The sequence below is a fragment of the Mustelus asterias genome, chromosome 14, assembly GCF_964213995.1.
Source record: "Mustelus asterias chromosome 14, sMusAst1.hap1.1, whole genome shotgun sequence".
Taxonomy (NCBI): Eukaryota; Metazoa; Chordata; class Chondrichthyes; order Carcharhiniformes; family Triakidae; genus Mustelus; species Mustelus asterias.
Window position 1 is genome coordinate 5,151,147 of NC_135814.1, and position 18,862 is coordinate 5,170,008.

An 18,862-nucleotide genomic window follows, 5' to 3' on the forward strand; every position below is an offset into this window, starting at 1 on the left:
TAACCCAGCACATTCTGCCTTTTCAGATAACAGTCTAATTCCCTTCTGAACACCTTGATCAACCCTGTCTCCACCACACTCTCAGGCAGCACATCCTTAACCACTCGCTAAGTGAAAATGTTTTTCCTCATGTGTCCAGTTGCTTTCATTCTGTCCCCTCCTGTTCTCGATCCTTTTCAGAGTGGGAACAGTTCTTCCCTATCTGCTCCACACCCAGGGATACCTAAACACTTGTGACTTATCCCCCATGAACTATTTATTCAGTTAATTATATAAAGAGGAAAGCTGAGTGAACTCACTCCCCCAACTTTTATCACGCAGCGAGTGGTTAAGATCTGGAATGCGCTGCTTCAGAGTTTGGTGGAGCAGGTCCAATCGAGACTGTGCAGGGTTACAGATATCATAGAATCCCTACAGTGCAGAAGGAGGCCATTCGGCCCGTCGAGTCTGCACCGACAACAATCCCACCCAGGCCCTATCCCCGTAACCCTACATATTTACCCTGTTAATCCATCTAATCTATGCATCCCGGGAACTAAGGGGCAATTTAGCACGGCCAATCAACCTAACCTGCACATCTTTGGAGTGTGGGAGGAAACCGGAGCATCCGGAGGAAACCCATCCAGACACGGGGAGAACGTGCAAACTCCACACAGACAGTGACCCATGGCCGGAAATCGAACCCGGGTCCCTGGAGCTATGAGGCAGCAGTGCTAACCACTGTGCCACCTTGCTGGTAGAGAGCCAAGGGAATGGCACTGGGTGCATTCAGAGAGCCTGAACTGACACGACGGGCTGAATGGCCTCCTTCTGTGCTGCAAAAAATCAATGATTCCATGACCACAGTGAATGGTTGAGGTGAGATGGGTTTAAGGGGACGCTGGGTGAGAGAGGGAGAAGGGAATAGAAGGATAGAGTGATGGGGATAGATGAAGAAGGTGGAGCATAAACACAGCATTGACCAGCTGGACTGAATGTTTGTAAATGGTGATGGGGCTCGAAAACAAGGGGACTTCAATCAGAGCAAGGCCATTCAGGAGAGGAGTTTGGAAAATGTCACTGCACACAGGATGGTAGATTTGTGAAACTCTCTCCTGCTCTTTGCCAATAGATGTTAGCTCTAAGAATAATTCTAAATTCAATCAATTGGTTTTTGCCCGTCAAGCTAGAAAGGTGCCAAGGTGGGTGGAAGGAATTGTTCTAAAGCTGTGTCTCCTCACTGAATGGTGTTGAGGGTGGATTTGTGCTTTCTGCCAAGTTGTGACCTGCCCTGTCTGTTAACGCTGACCTGTCTGTCAACCCCACAGAAACTAAATGTCCCCCTGGAATTTTCCGTCACTTCTCCTGACAAACGAGGCTGGTTCATCCATCCACTGGGGAAGGATCAGGACTTCCCAACTTGGATGATATTTGGCTCAGTGATCCCAGCCATTCTCCTCTTCATCCTCATCTTCATGGAGACGAACATTACTACGTGAGTACAGCCCTATCATACTACCCCCCCAACCCCCCCCAACCCCCTTCCAGTCATGTTTTTGATTTGATTTGATTTATTATTGTCACATGTATTAACAGTGAAAAGTATTGTTTCTTGCGCGCTATACAGACAAAACATACCGTTCATAGAGAAGGAAATGAGAGAGTGCAGAATGCTGTGTTACAGTCATAGCTAGGGTGTAGAGAAAGATCAACTTAGTGCGAGGTAGGTCCATTCAAAAGTCTGATGGCAGCAGGGAAGAAGCTGTTCTTGAGTCAGTTGGTACGTGACCTCAGACTTTTGTATCTTTTTCCCGACGGAAGAAGGTGGAAGAGTGAATGTCCCGGGTGTGTGGGGTCCTTAATTATTCTGGCTGCTTTGCCGAGGCAGCGGGAAGTGTAGACAGAGTCAATGGATGGGAGGCTGGTTTGCGTGATGGACTGGGCTACATTCACGACCTTTTGTAGTTCCTTGCGGTCTTGGGCAGAGCAGGAGCCATACCAAGCTGTGATACAACCAGAAAGAATGCTTTCTATGGTGCATCTGTAAAGGTTGGTGAGAGTCGTAGCTGACATGCCAAATTTCCTTAGTCTTCTGAGAAAGTAGAGGCGTTGGTGGGCTTTCTTAACTATAGTGTCGGCATGGGGGGACCAGGATAGGTTGTTGGTGATCTGGACACCTAAAAACGTGAAATTCTTGACCTTTCTACTTCGTCCCCATTGATGTAGACAGGGGCATGTTCTCCTTTACGCTTCCTGAAGTCAATGACAATCTCCTTCGTTTTGTTGACATTGAGGGAGAGATGTGCCTTTAACCAGGATACCCCCGCCCCAGACACAACAACAACTTGCATTTATATAGTGCTTTTGACACAGTCAAATATCCCAAGGCAGTTCATGGGAAGATAAGTCCAAAGTTGGGCATTCGAGGACAAGAGGTCATAGTCTTAGGATAAGGGGCTAGCAAATTTAAAACAGAGTTGAGGAGAAACTACTTCTCCCAAAGGGTTGTGAATCTGTGGAATTCGCTGCCCCAAAGTGCGGTGGATGCTGGGACAGTGAGTAAATTTAAGGAGGAGTTAGACAGATTTTTAATTGGGAATGGGGTGAAGGGTTATGGGGGGAAGGCAGGAAAATGGGGATGAGGAACATATCAGCCATGATCGAATGGCGGAGCGGACTCGATGGGCCGAATGGCCTAATTCTGTTCCTATATCTTATGAACATATGAAAGATATGCAGGTTAGTTTGATTGGCCATGCTGACCCCAGTGTCAGGGGAACTAGCAGGGTAAATATGTGGGGTCACGGGAATAGGGCCTGCGTGGGATTGTGATCAGTGCAGACTCGATGGGCCAAATGGCCTCCTCTGCACTGTAGGGATTCTATAATTAAACATACATTTGACACTGAGCTACATAACGGCGATATTAGGACGGGTCAACAAAAGCTGAGTCAAAGTGCGGGGTTTTCAGAAACCGGAGGACGGGCAGAGAGGTCTGGACAGGCTTCAGGCCCAGGTAGCTGAAGGCACTGCCGTAAATGGCAGAGCGATGTGAATCGGCAATGCTCAAGAGGCCAGAATTGGAGGAGTCCGGAAGGTTGTAGGGCTGGGGGAGATGACAGAGGGAGGGAGACGATGAAGTCATGGGGGGATCTGAGAACAAGGGTGGATGTGCTCCCCACCGAGTCAGTGCTGACATCCTCAAATCTGAAAGTGGTGCCAATTGGGGGCGGCACGGTGGCACAGTGGTTAGCACTGCTGCCTCACACCGCCAGGGACCTGGGTTCGATTCCAGGCTTGGGTCACTGTCTGTGTGGAGTTTGCACATTCTCCCAGTGTCTGTGTGGGTTTCCTCCGGGTGCTCCGGTTTCCTCCCACAGTCCAAAGATGTGCGGGTTTGGTGGATTGGCCATTCTAAATTGCCCCTTAGTGTCAGGGGGACTAGCTAGAGTAAATGCATGGAGTTATGGGGGTAGGATCTGGGTGGGATTGTGGTCGGTGTAGACTCGATGGGCCGAATGGTCTCCTTCTGCACTGTAGGGATTCTGTGATTCTAATTTCTCTGGTGATTGATAAAGGGAGTTAATTGAAAACACTTCCTAGACGTTGGTAATTAGCACCGATGATCCAAATAATATTCCAAAAACTGGGAGCATTCCCACCCAGTGTAGCATTGGACCCAGCATTTTCCCAGTCCTAATCCCAGGTCTGTAGCAGGAGGAGACGGACTTGGGACATCTATTCTCAGGAAGGTGCAACAAAATCAAACAAGCTTTCCTGCCCTACTCCTGCTCACAGCCCCGTAAATCCTAAAACAAGTAGAGGCTGGGTGAGAGTGAGCATCAGACCTGTGGAGGCCAATCATCTTAGTCCCAGGACATCACCTGAGGAACATTTCCTCGTCCCATCCACCTTCAGGTGACTTAATAGAGGCATACAAGATGATCAGAGGATTAGATAGGGTGGATAGTGAGAGCCTTTTTCCTCGGATGGTGATGGCTAACACGAGGGGACATAGCTTTAAATTGAGGGGTGAGAAATATAGGACAGATGTTAGAGGTAGGTACTTTACTCAGAGAGTGGTAAGGGTGTGGAATGCCCTGCCTGCAGCAGTAGTGGACTCGCCAACATTAAGGGCATTTAAATGGTCATTGGATAAACATATGGATGATATTGGAATAGTGGGCTGAAAAATGGCAAATGGAGTTTAACCCTGATAAATGTGAGGTGATTAATTTTGGTAGGACTAATTTAAATGTGGATTACAGGGTCAAAGGTAGGGTTCTGAAGACTGTGGAGGAACAGAGATCTTGGGGTCCATATCCACAGATCTCTAAAGGTTGCCACTCAAGTGGATAGAGCTGTGAAGAAGGCCTATAGCGTGTTAGCTTTTATTAACAGGGGGTTGGAGTTTAAGAGCCGTGGGGTTATGCTGCAACTGTACAGGACCTTGGTGAGACCACATTTGGAATATTGTGTGCAGTTCTGGTCACCTCACTATAAGAAGGATGTGGAAGCGCTGGAAAGAGTGCAGAGGAGATTTACCAGGATGCTGCCTGGTTTGGAGGGTAGGTCTTATGAGGAAAGGTTGAGGGAGCTAGGGCTGTTCTCTCTAGAGCGGAGGAGGTTGAGGGGAGACTTAATAGAGGTTTATAAAATGAAGAAGGGGATAGATAGAGTGAACGTTCAAAGGCTATTTCCTCGGGTGGATGGAGCTATTACAAGGGGGCATAACTATAGGGTTCATGGTGGGAGATATAGGAAGGATATCAGAGGTAGGTTCTTTACTCAGAGAGTGGTTGGGGTGTGGAATGGACTGCCTTCAGTGATAGTGGAGTCAGACACTTTAGGAACATTTAAGCGGTTATTGGATAGGCACATGGAGCACACCAGGATGATAGGGAGTGGGATAGCTTGATCTTGGTTTCAGATAAAGCTCGGCACAACATCGTGGGCCGAAGGGCCTGTTCTGTGCTGTACTGTTCTATGTTCTATGTTCTAGTGTAGGTTAGAGGGGCTTTAGATTGGTTTCACTGGTTGGTGCAACATCGAGAGCCAAAGGGCCTGTACTGCGCTGTACTGTTCTATGTACCAGGCAATGTCTACCACAGTCAAACAGGCATTCAGGTGCGCCAGTGGGGAGTGGCCACTTGGCACATTAGCGCCTGAGGAACTGTCTCCCAGACATAGCGGGGAGGGAGGGGTGAGTGTGTAAGAGGCTGTGGGGAGGGGTGAGTGTGTAAGAGGCTGTGGGGAGGAATGTGAGGAGATCCTCTCTCGAAGTCACCAATCCATTCCTCGTCAATCTGTTTCCTCGCTCTCCATCCTCCAGTCTCATTGTCAGCCAGAAGGAGCGGCAGCTGGTGAAGGGTTCGGGATTCCACCTTGACCTGTTGCTCATTGGAGTGGGGGCTGGCTTCTGTGGCATCTTTGGGCTCCCGTGGCAGACAGCGGCCACCGTGCGAACCATCGCCCACGTCAACGCCCTGACGGTGATGAGCAAGAGCACTGCGCCGGGAGAGTCACCGAAGATCGAGGAGGTGAAGGAGCAACGTATCACCGGAATCACGGTGGCGTTACTCGTGGGTGAGTCATGTAGTGGTCAGCTTCACCTTAACCACAGCCTCTGACCCGCCCCATTAACCAGTTACCCAACTAGCCCTAAATCCAAATCGCTAATCCAAAATCCAAACCACTCCCCTAACCCCAGCAAAACACTTGAAGCTAATCCTAAACCTAACCACAAACCCCAAATCCTAACCACTCATTCTAAACCTTAACCTAAACACTAACCCTAACCTCTGACCCATCTCACCTAAAAACCTGATGCTAGTCCTAAGCCCTAACCGCAAACTCTAAACCTTAACCCTAACCTCACCATGAAATCCTGATCCTAATCCTATACCCTTAATCGTGTAGAGCGGCATTGACAAGTTGGGCCGAAGGGCCTGTTTACATGCTGTAAACTTCTATGACGCTATCTATGACTCTAGGCAAAGCCAGAAGTGGTTTACACCTTCAGCCAGAGGTATGGAGTGGATGATCCATCTCGGCCTCCCCTGCAGGTCCCTATCACAGATGCCAGTCCTCGGTCAATTCAATTCATTCCATGTGATGTCAAGAAATAGCTGAAGACGCTGGATACTGCAAAGGCAATGGGTCCTGAAATCCAGCAATAGTACTGAACACTTGTGCTCCAGAACTTGCCGCACTCCTCACCAAGCGCTTCCAGTACAGCTACAACACTGGCATCTACCTGGCAATGTGGGAAATTGTCCAGGTGTGTTCTATACACAAAAAACAGGACAAATCCAACCCGGCCAATTACTGCCCCAGTGAAGGAAGGGGTGGATGTCAGGGTTATGAAGTGGCACTCACTCAGCAATAACCTGCTCAGTGTTGCCCACTTGTGTCCTGCCAGGGTCACTCAGCTCCTGATCTTATTACAGGCTTGGCTCAAACATGAGGAAAAGAGCTGCAGTCCAGAGGTGAAGTGAGTGTGACATCCCTTGACATCAAGGCAGCATTTGGCTGAGTATGGTGTCAAGGAAACTAACAAAACTGGAGTCAATGGAGATTGGGGGAAAGCTCTCCGCTGGTTGGAGTGGTACCCTGCACAAGAGAAGATAGTTTTGGTTATTGGAGGCCAATCATCTTAGTCCCAGGACATCACCTGAGGAACATTTCCTCGTCCCATCCACCTTCAGCTTTTTAACATTTTGCAGCTTTTAAAACTGTTGCTTATTCGTTCATGGGATGTGAGTCTCGTTGGCTAGACCAGCATTCATTGCCCATCCCCAATCGCCCTTGAGAAGGTGGTGGTGAGCCGCCTTCTTGAACCACTGCAGTCCATGTGCTGCAGGTACACAGTGCTGTAAGGGAGGGAATTCCAGGATTTTGACCCAGGAACAGTAAAGGAACGGCGATATATTTCCAAGTCAGGATGGTGTGTGGCTCGGAGGGAAACTCCACGCGCCTGCTGCCCTTATTGTATTTGATGGTATTGGTTGCGGGTTTGGAAGGTGTTGCCTAAGGAACCTTGGTGAATTCCTGCAATGCATCTTGTAGCTGGTACACACGGTCGCCACCGTTCACTGCTTCATCAATAACCTTCCCTCCGTCATGGGATCAGAAGTGGAGATGTACACTGATGATTACTCAATGTTCAGCACCATTCCAACCTCCTCAGGCACTGAAACAGTCTGTGTCAAATGCAGCAAGACCTGAACAACATTCCAGCTTGGGCTGTTAAGTGGCAAGTAACATTCACGCCTCAAAAATGTCAGGCTATAAGCACCTCCAACAAGAGACATTCATTGATATTATCATCACTGAATCTCCACTATCAACACCCTGACCAGAAAGTGAACTGGACCAGCAAGAAAAATATTGTGGCTACAAGAGCAGGTCAGAGGCTGGGAATTCTGTGCAAAAAACTCACTTCCTGACTCCCAAAATTCTCTCCAGCATCTGAAAGGCACAAGTCAGGAGTGTGATGGAATACTCTCCACTTGCCTGGATGGGTGCAGCTCCAACAACACTCAAGAAGCTCAACACCATCCAGGACAAAGCAACCCCGCTTGACTGGCACCTCATCATTCACTCCCTCCACCGCCAACACATAATAACAGCCCTGTGTACCATCTACAAGATGCACTGAAGCAACTTGTTATAATCCTGGGCCAAACCTCTAAGTTTTTATTATGATCCAGTTAACGACCAATAATGTTTGAAAGTAGACAAAATTTTAGATCCAAGACACTTGTCAAGAGAATAAAGCCACAAGATCCCAAGGTCTCTGAACAAACAAAATATAGTATTATACAAGGTCAGAAAATAAAACAATTTATAATATCTGTCCTTTATGATTCAGAGTTGAAATGAGGTAAACGTGGATTAACAGGTAAACTGCGGTGTATCACCCATACCACAAATACCCATACACTGAATTACAAATGAAACCAAGATAGATCCCATGGATTTCTCAGCGATCTACCCAGAGTTTCAATGAGATTGGTTGACTCACAGTAAATACTGTGAGTCAACCAATCTCATTGAAACTCTGTCTCTTACAAGGGATTCCAGTTTTCACATTGGAAAATCTCATCTTTATTAATTCTCTCCAAAAGTCACTCTGATTTTGACTGCTTCAATGGCCGCTCACCTCACAGGTCCTCAATGTCATCTCATGAGACTCAATTTCCCTGATTTCCTAAGTCTGCACTCCAGCATCAATTCGCAAGTACAATTTCAGCTCTTCAGCCGCGCTGAGTGGAATATTACAGCTCCAAAGGGTTACCTTTGCCTCAATGGTCTAAAGCATTGAGTCACCAATCCTCTCCTGCCTTCTTACACCTCAGCGCTTCTCCTGCCCTCACAACTTAAAGGCTGCCAACTATAGCATCTTTACTATTTGGAGTCTTTTTCAGAGCCCCTCTTCCTGTGGTTCCTACCAGCTCTCCCTCTTTCTCTGGGATCTCTCCAAGTCCCCTGCTTGGGCCTCCTCTCTGGCATAGAGCCCTGCTCACATGATGAGGAGTTTATGTGCCTCTTTTTCCTCTCTTCACGCAGGCACACCTCAACACACAGAACACCAAACACCAGACTCGAAACTCTCAGAATGGTGAGGTGAGTTTGGATCTTGTAACAAACTCACTTTGACAGCACTTTCCAAACCCACGACTGATACCGACCAGAAATGCAAGGACAGCAGAGGCACGGAAACACCACCATCTCTGAATGTTCTCCTCCAAGCCACTCACCATCCTGACTTGGAACTATATCAACCCTTCACTGTCACTGGGTCAAAAATCCAGGAACTCCCTTCCTAACAGCACCGTGGGTGTCCCTACACCACATGGACTACAGCGGGTTCAAGAAGGCAGCTCACCAACACCTTCAGTTCAAGGGCAACTAGGGATGGGCAATAAATGCTGGCCAGCCAGCGATGCCCATGTCCCACGAATGAATTTAAAAAAAACCTTCTCGAGGGGAATTAGGTTTGGGCAATATATGCTGGCTCAGCCACGTTCCATGAACCAATAAATGAAAGAAAAGAACAGACACTAAAGGAGGGACTGTTTGGCAATCTGAGCCCTAACTGATACTGTGTTTCTCTGGCTCCTTTTCTCCAGGTCTCGCTGTGGTCATGAGTAAGATGCTCCAGTTGATTCCAATGGCGGTTTTGTTTGGAATTTTCCTGTACATGGGCGTGACATCGCTAACAGGAATCCAGCTATTTGAACGCCTGCTGCTAATTTTCATCCCCCCCAAACACCATCCAGATCACATCTACGTGACAAAAGTGAGTGGAACACTTGATGTTTGTTGTTTCAAGTTTACTCCCCTCCCCTTGGCAGCGCCCACTCCAACACCGGGTCACAAGTTCATTACTTCCCCATGGACACGGCTGGTGGTATTCATCTGCTGGAGAGGCCCAGATAGAGTGGATGCGGAGAGGGTGTGTCCACTGGTGGGAGAGACTAGAACTCAAGGACACAACCTCAGAGTGAAGGGGCGCTCCTTTAAAACTGAGATGAGGAGGAATTTCTTCAGCCAGAAGGTGGTGAATCTGTGGAACTCATTGCCACAGAGAGGCTGTAGAGGCCGGGTCATTGAGTGTCTTTAAGACAGAGATAGATAAGTTCTTCATCAATAAAAGGATCAAGGGTTTATTATTTATTTATTACTTTATTAAGGGTTATGGGGAGAAGGCAGGAGAATGGGGATGAGAATTATATAGAAACATAGAAAAACTACAGCACAAAACAGGCCCTTCGGCCCCACAAGTTGTGCCGAACATATCCCTACCTTTTAGGCCTACCTATAACCCTCCATCCTATTAAGTCCCATGTACTCATCCAGGTGTCTCTTAAAAGACCCTATTGAGTTTGCCTCCACCACCACTGACAGCAGCCGATTCCACTCACCCACCACCCTCTGTGTGAAAAACTTCCCCCTAACATTTCCCCTGTACCTACCCCCCAGCACCTTAAACCTGTGTCCTCTCGTAGCAGCCATTTCCACCCTGGGAAAAAGCCTCTGAGAGTCCACCCGATCTATGCCTCTCAACATCTTATATACCTCTATTAGGTCTCCTCTCATCCTACGTCTCTCCAAGGAGAAATGACCGAGCTCCCTCAGCCTATCCTCATAAGGCATGCCACTCAATGCAGGCAACATCCTTGTAAATCTCTGCACCCTTTCAATCTTTTCCACATCCTTCCTGTAATGAGGCGACGAGAATTGAGCACAGTACTCCAAGTGGGGTCTGACGAGGGTCTTATATAGCTGCATCATTATCCCCAGACTCCTAAACTCAATCCCTTGATTGATAAAGGCCAGCACACCATACGCCTTCTTAACCACCTCCTCCACCTGCGGGGCCGATTTTAGAGTCCTATGGACCCGGACCCCAAGATCCTTCTGATCCTCCACAGTACTAAGAGTCTTTCCCTTTATATTGTACTCCTTCATCCCATTTGACCTGCCAAAATGGACCACTACACATTTATCTGGGTTGAAGTCCATCTGCCACTTCTCCGTCCAGTCTTGCATCCTATCTATGTCCCGCTGTAACTTCTGACATCCCTCCAGACTATCCACAACCCCACCAATCTTCGTGTCGTCGGCAAACTTATCAACCCATCCCTCCACTCCCTCATCCAGGTCATTTATGAAAATGACAAACAGCAAGGGTCCCAGAACAGATCCCAGGGGCACACCACTGGTGACCGACCTCCAATTAGAAAAAGACCCATCTATACCCACTCTCTGCCTCCTTTGGGCAAGCCAGTTCTGGATCCACAGGGCAGCAGCCCCTTGGATCCCATGCCCTCTCACTTTTTCTAGAAGCCTTGCTAAAATCCATATAAACCACAACTACCGCTTTCCCTTTGTCAATGTGTTTAGTCACATTTCGAAGAACTACACCAGGCTCGTAAGGCATGATCTGCCCTTGACAAAGCCATGCTGAGTATTCATGAGCATACTAAACCTCTCTAAATGCTCATAAATCTTGTCCCTCAGGATCTTCTCCATCAGCTTACCAACCACTGAGGTTAGACTCACCAGTCAGTAATTTCCTGGGCTATCCCTATTCCCCTTCTTGAAAATAGGAACCACATCCGCAATCCTCCAATCCTCCGGCTCCTCTCCCGTCTCCATCGCGACGCAAAGATCATCGCCAGAGGCTCTGCAATCTCTTCCCTCGCCTTCCACAGTAACCTGGGGTACATCCCATCCGGACCCGGCGACTTATCTACCTTGATGCCATTCAAAGATTCCAGCACAACCTCTTTCTTAAAGTCCACATACTCAATCTTTTCAGTCCACCGCAAGCCTGCAGTACATACACTCAGGTCCTTCTCCTCTGTGAAAACCGAGGCAAAATACTCATTAAGCACCTCTGCCATTTCTACTGGTTCCGTACAGACTTTCCCGCCTTTACCTTTTATAGGCCCGATCCCTTCACGTCTCATCCTTTTACTCTTCACATATTTATAGAACGCCTTAGGGTTTTCCTTAATCCTACCTGCCAAGGCCTTCTTGTGACCCCTTCTGGCTCTCCTAATTTCCTTCTTTAGTCCCTTCCTACAAGCCGTATACTCATCTAGATCCCTATCTTCGCCAAGCTCTCTGAACCTTTTGTATGCTTTCCTTTTCTTCTCGACTAGGTCCCGCACAGCTTTCGTGCACCACGGTTCCTTTAACCTACCAACACCTCAGCCATGATTGAATGGCGGAGCAGACTCGATGGGCCAAGTGGCCTAATTCTGCTCCTGTATCTTATGTTCTAAAACACCAGATTACACATGCACCTTCTGATTTGATTTGATTTATTATTGTCACGTGCGTTAGTGTGCAGTGAAAAGTATTGTTTCTTGTGTGCTATGCAGACAAAGCATACCGTTCATAGAGAAGGAAATGAGAGAGTGCAGAATGTAGTGTTACAGTCATAGCTAGGGTGTAGAGAAAGATCAACTTAATGCGAGGTAGGTCCATTCAAAAGTCTGACAGCAGCAGGGAAGAAGCTGTTCTTGAGTCGGTTTGGTACGTGAACTCAGACTTTTGTACTTTTTCCCGACGGAAGAAGGTGGAAGAGGGAATGTCCGGGGTGCGTGGGGTCCTTGATTATGCTGGCTGCTTTTCCAGGTCTGTGCATGCATGGAAATTCATGCATCACGGGCATTCGGCCTCTGATCTTCGGGTAAGCGTTGTCCAAGGCGGCCTTCACGACACACGACAGCGCAGAGTCGCTGAGCAGAAACTGATAGCCAAGTTCCGCACACACGAGGGCGGGCGGCCTCAACCGGGATCTTGGGTTAATGTCACACTATCGGTAACCCCCACAGCTTGCCTGGACTTGCAGAATCTCACTGGCTGTCCTGCCTGGAGACAATACACATCTCTTTAACCCGTGCTTAACGCTCTCTCCACTCACATTGTCTGTACCTTTAAGACTTGAGTACCTGTAAAGACTGCACCCCAATCATTATTCTGTAAATTGAGTTTGTGTCTCTGTGTGCCCTGTTTATGAGCAGATCTCCCACTCCACCTGACGAAGGAGCAGCGAGCGCTCCAAAAGCTTGTGGCTTTTGCTACCAAATAAACCTGTTGGACTTTAACCTGGTGTTGTTAAACTTCTTACCATGCATGGAAAATCCAGGAGCCGCTTGGAACCTGGAGTTCCTGACCTCCTACTCGGCAATGAGGTATGATGTGGAGATGCGTTGGATTTGGGTGGGCACAGTGAGAAGTCTCACAACACCAGGTTAAAGTCCAACAGGTTTATTTGGAATCACGAGCTTTCTGAGCTGCTCCTTCCTCAGGTGAGTGGGGATAAGGCAATAAGGTAAATCAGATCCCGTAGCAATTGACACCTGGGAAAAGAAAGCTTCACCGTAGTGATTTCCTTTCCCCATTATTATTATTTCCTACTCAATTTCCTTACCCTAAGTACTTAGAACCATAATATTCTAACAAATAGCTGAACACATATTATACAGATAAACTTTCCATGTTATTCCTCAATGACACATATTGCATTATAAAGTTAGAAAGGCTTAACCAATACAAAAGGAAGCACACATAATAAGTAGGGATTATCATAAAAACCCTACAGTTCAGGAGGAGGCCGTTCGGCCCATCGAGTCTGCAACCAACAACAATCCCATTCAGGGCCCTATCCCCGCAACCCCACATATTTGCCCTGCTAATCCCTCTAAGCTACGCATCCCAGGACACTAAGCGGCAATTTTTAGCATGGCCAATGCACCTAACCAGCACATCTTTGGAGTGTGGGAGGAAACCGGAGCATCCAGAGGAAACCCACGTAGACCCGGGGAGAGCGTGCCGTTATTGGCTCCACACAGACAGTGACCCAAGCCGGGAATCGAACCCAGGTTCCTGGAGTAGTGAGTGCTAACCACTGTGTCACCCAAAGCAGGAGTTAACTTTCATAACTCAACTTGTGTTTATCTTCCAACGTACCATTCCTTAACTCAGCAAAGTCCTTAGCCCAGTTGTCACCTTTTATGTTTGTGGTAACCATAATTCCATCTTTAAGCTAATTTTCAGAACTCTGTGATAAATTCTCATTTTGAGACAAGAGGGTCAAAATGGTTCCTCTTTGAGCCGCTGATTGACAGTTCTTTTAGCTGTTTCAAGCATATTATTGAGAAACATTTTTATGTTCACACAAGAGGCTTTGATATTCCTACTCGATGTGATCTTTGAGCATTTTAAGGTTATTCCGTTTCCCCGGATCCCATTCTGTATTTAATTCAGTTTGAGTGGGGTCAACCACCTCCCCGTTCTGGTCTTTTATTTTTCTTTCCAATATTTGAGTCTTTCACACGAGTCACAAAACACTTCATTCTGATCAGTTTGGGGTTTTAAAAGGCCTTTTGTTCGCTGTCTGAACACTGGGCAGCGCTTGTGGTTTGGTGTCAGGTATCATTAACCCTTTGGAGTCACTTTTTGAAGCCTCAATCTTATTGTAAAACTTCGCTTGGCAATTCTACAGACCCTTGTATGGCCTCTTTACCATCCAGAGCTTGTGTTTTTCTTCCAACGTACCATTTGTTAACTTAGCAAAGTCCTGAGCCCAATTGAGAGCATTCACTTACATCAGTATTTTCTCTTGACTCAATCCTTGGCTCAGCTGGATCACAAATAGTCTCCTTATTTTAACGCAGAGGGAACTTTGCAACTGTGACACCTTGTCCCAGATTGTGGAAAAACAACATTGTCCCCTATATCATTTCCCGATATAAAGTCAACATTCAACTCAGAAACAATTTCAACCACATAAGACCCTCTTACCAGATCACAACTTAATTTTACTTTACGTAGTGGGCAAGGCATACACTTCCCACAGGGAGACAGACGCAGGGAGACAGACGCAGGGAGACAGACGCAGGGAAATATTAAAACCTGTATTAATACATTCCAATTCAGTGAAGCTTTTGAAGAAAGGTCTAAATCCTTTGCTAACAATAAGCTCTGTGTTGAACCAATATCTCTTTGGATAACAATTTTTCTCGTCTTTTTCTTGGACAAATAGGCAGTGACTTTCCCTTCTAATATAAAACCCTGAAATCCTCGTCAATTTGATCTGTTCCCATTATAAAAACATGAGAAGCAAAGGTTTCCCCCAAGCTTCACCTGCTGCTGCTGCTTCCCCTGTGGAAGTTCCTGTCACTGGCACCAGCTTTACCATCCCTTTTCTTCATTGCTGCCATATTTTCTGAACAATCCAGAACTGCCAGCGATTTACCGTTCAGCTTCCAACAGTTGGCCCTGTCTTGTGGCAATAAAAGCATTTCTTTATGTCACTTTTATCTTTTATACGATCATTTTCATTAACAGAAACAGCTTCTGATTGCTCCTAAAGCCTCTTTTCTATTCCTCCAGCTGACCTCAGGGTTTACAAAAGGAGATCTGCTGCCCCCTAGCTGCCTATGCGATATATTAGATCCACCTTCCAGAACTGCTGCTTCCTGTACCTTGGAAACCTTACAATCATCCCAGTATGATCAAATAGCTATTGGGATGTTGTTTCAAAATTCTTCCAATCTCAATCTCACATTCTCAAGAGTTTGTTCAAACCTAATTGATTGAAACCACCTCTCAAACCATATTTCTTTCTCCCCAGCAAATTCTACAAATTTTTAATTTGATATTTTCTTTAAAGTCTGAAATTTCCACTCATATCCATAAGACCATAAGACCATAAGACATAGGAGCGGGAAGTAAGGCCATTCGGCCCATCGAGTCCACTCCACCATTCAATCATGGTTGATTTCAACTCCATTTACCCGCTCTCTCCCCATAGCCCTTAATTCCTCGAGAAATCAAGAATTTATCAATTTCTGTCTTGAAGACGCTCAACGTCTCGGCCTCCACAGCCCTCTGTGGCAATGAATTCCACAGACCTACCACTCTCTGGCTGAAGAAATTTCTCCTCATCTCTGTTCTAAAGTGACTCCCTTTTATTCTAAGGCTGTGCCCCCGCGTCCTAGTCTCCCCTGCTAATGGAAACAACTTCCCTACGTCCATCCTATCTAAGCCGTTCATTATCTTGTAAGTTTCTATTAGACCTCCCCTCAACCTCCTAAACTCCAATGAATATAATCCCACGATCCTCAGACGTTCATCGTATGTCAGGCCTACCATTCCTGGGATCATCCGTGTGAATCTCCGCTGGACCCGCTCCAGTGCCAGTATGTCCTTCCTGAGGTGTGGGGCCCAAAATTGCTCACAGTACTCCAAATGGGGCCTAACCAGTGCTTTATAAAGCCTCAGAAGTACATCCCTGCTTTTGTATTCCAAGCCTCTTGAGATAAATGACAACATTACATTTGCTTTCTTAATATCCTTCAAGGACAAGCTTGTAATCACTAAGGCCACAGATTTAACTGCCCCATAATCTGAGGATTGTTCTTTCAAAAAGCTAGAATACACGTCTACTTCCCGACCACACGCTTTGCGACATGAGTCCACGGGGGCGCTCTTACCGGCTACTGGTCCGTCAGCTTGGCAAGCCAGTAAGATCGCGAGAGAGACAATAAACTGGGTTCTTGCCTCTCGCAATGATACTGACCCCGATCTGCCGGCGAGAGTGATTTTAATATTTAAATTCCTATTTGAATATGAACCTGGGATGGAATCGTCCGGACTCACTTGCCTTTCTGACCTCGCTGGTGGAGGTCCTCACCCACGAGGATCACATATGATCCCCAGCAACGGGGACTAGACCTCGCCAGCGTAACCAGACGCCGTTGAGGCCTCCCAGGTTGTTGGGGGCAGGGGGGGAGCGTAGGACCTTGACAGTGCCAGCCTGGCACTGCTCACCGGGCACCCTGGCACTGCTAGTATGACACTCTGGCAATGCCAAGGGGCGGGGTCTAATGGGAGGGGGTGGGGCCCTGATGGCAGCAGGGCAAGGACGGGGAGGCAGTGGGTAGTCTGCCAGGGAAGGGGGTGGTGATCAGCCGGGGAGTGGGGGTATCGAGGTGGCGATCCCTCATGGAGGCCAGCCATCAGCCACATCATTGCAGGCCAGACCAGGTAAGGAAGACAGATTTCCTTCCCTAAAGGACATTAGTGAACCAGATGGGTTTTTACGACAATCGACAATGGTTTCATGGTCATTTTTAAGTTCAGATTTTTACCATTTCACCACCTGCCGTGGTGGGATTCGAACCCGGGTCCCCAGAGCCTCTGGATTACTAGTCCAGTGACAATACCACTGTGCCACCACCTCCCCTTCACTTGATGTGAGTTTAAGACAAGGGCAGCAAAGTTTTGGATGCTCTCAGGTTAACGTGGGAGGGGTTAGAATGTGAGAAGCTGCTCAGGATTGTGTTGGAATGGTCTGGGGGTAACAGAGGCATTGATGAAGGTTTCAGAAGCGGATCAGCCGATTTGTTTCCTTATGCTTGGCTGCAGGTGAGGACTTGGAAGATGAACCTGTTCACCATCATCCAGCTGGTCTGTATCATCATTCTTTGGGTGGTCAAGTCCACCATCATCTCCCTGGCATTCCCGTTTTTCCTGATCCTGACGGTACCCACAAGGCGCTATCTACTTCCGAAGATTTTTCAAGAGGTGGAGCTGCTGGCAGTGAGTATCTGACATGGGCAGGTGGTGTGTGTAAATTGGACAGGTTCTCACAAAAAGGGAGAAGGTTTGCACGGTCCCGGCTTGGGTCACTGTCTGTGCGGAGTCTGCACGTTCTCCCCGTGTCTGCGTGGGTTTCCTCCGGGTGCTCCGGTTTCCTCCCACAGTCCAAAGATGTGCGGGTTAGGTGGATTGGCCATGCTAAATTGCCCCTTAGTGTCAGGAGGACTAGCTAGGGTAAATGCATGGGGTTGTGGGGATAGGGCCTGGGTGGGATTGTGGTCGGTGCAGATTCGATGGGTCGAATGGCCTCCTTCTGCACTGTAGGATTCTATGAAATTCTATGAAAACTGCAGTGATTGTAGAATCCCTACAATGCAGAAAGAGGCCATTCGGCCCATCGAGTCTGCACCAACTCTCCGAAAGGCACCCCATCCAGGCCCTTTCCTGTAGCCCCCATGTATTTACCTCACTAATCCCTCTAACCTCCACATCTTGGGACACGAAAGGGCAATTTAGCAAGGCCAGTCCACCCAACCAGCATGTCTTTCGGACTGTGGGAGGAAACCGGAGCACCCAGAGGAAACCCACGCAGACACGGGAGAATGTGCAGACTCCACACTGGCAGTGACCCAAGCCGGGAATTGAACCCGGGTCCCTGGCGCTGTGAGGCAGCAGTGCTAACCACTGTGCTGCCGTGCTACCCGATATGAGTGCTGAGTTTTGGATGGGAAAGGGGCTGGAGGGGAGAAGGATGCCCGAGGACAGACTCTTCTCCCTCATCCAGAACAGCAGAACCAGAGAACACTCAAAGGAGGGAAAATTCAACATTAACCTGTGGAAATGTTGGCCGGAATTTTCCAGCCGTTTACTCCCCACTCCCGCTTCCAACGAGAACAGAGAATTTGCCGTTTAACCAAATCTCTGTCCCCTGCAGCGGGACTGGAGAATCCCAGCCGCGAGCGAGATCGGAGAATCTTGGCCAATTATCTCTCTGAGCGAGAGGTTAGAGGACAGAACAGACTCCATCAGGACGCAGCGGGAGTGCTCAAGTCTCTGGGCTGGGTTCGTATCCACAGCCTCCTGATTCAGTCAGCGTGTTACCCACTGAGACAGCACAGACACCCGCTAACTAACAGCAAGCACAATTGTGGATATGTGAGTATTTCTACGTCATTTAAACAATCGGTCTTTGTTTTTCCCTCTCCCCACCCCCACCTCGAACCCCAGCTGGATTCAGAAGAAACACATCCGAACCTAGATGAGGACGGAGGTGACCATCGCAGCGAGTTGCACATGCCCCTGTGACATGGAGCAAGGGCTAGGCCTCTTCTCTGCCCCTTCACTTCCCCCATCCTCCTCCACATGTTCCCTCCCACTCCTCCCTTTCTCCCTCCTCCCCTCCAGGATGCAAACCCTCCCATTTATTCCTCCACCTCCACCTCACCTCCTCTGTCTTCATCCCCCAACCCCCCCTCCCTTCCACACCTATCCCACCTTCCAGCTCCCCACTCCCTCCTCCCATACCCTCTGCCCCGACCCTTATTCCATCCCTTCCCCTTTTCTCATTCTTCTCCCTCTCTGCTCGCTCCCCTTCCCTAACCTTTGCCCCATTTCCTTCCTTGTTGCTTTCCCCCTCCCCCTGCCCCCCACCTGCCCAATGCTCTGGGTCTCTCGGGCAGAAGCTGAGCATTCTCCAGCTGGCTCCACATTCACCTCTGCAACAGGGGAGCAGGAGAGACCGAGAGAGAGAGAAAGA

General features: G+C 48.1%; 1 protein-coding gene across 1 annotated transcript in view; it reads left to right on the forward strand.

The window, feature by feature from the left end:
• Positions 1–18,417, forward strand: part of LOC144503482 (anion exchange protein 3-like) — a 111,509-nt gene extending 93,092 nt beyond the window's left edge. Inside the window, exons 18-22 of the mRNA XM_078227827.1 lie at positions 1,308–1,474; positions 5,312–5,565; positions 9,114–9,283; positions 16,933–17,106; positions 18,334–18,417. Of these exons, the coding sequence (XP_078083953.1) occupies positions 1,308–1,474; positions 5,312–5,565; positions 9,114–9,283; positions 16,933–17,106; positions 18,334–18,411 (843 nt within the window). The 3' untranslated portion in view covers positions 18,412–18,417. The remainder of the gene's footprint in view (positions 1–1,307; positions 1,475–5,311; positions 5,566–9,113; positions 9,284–16,932; positions 17,107–18,333) is intronic.
• Positions 18,418–18,862: the final 445 nt, after the last annotated feature.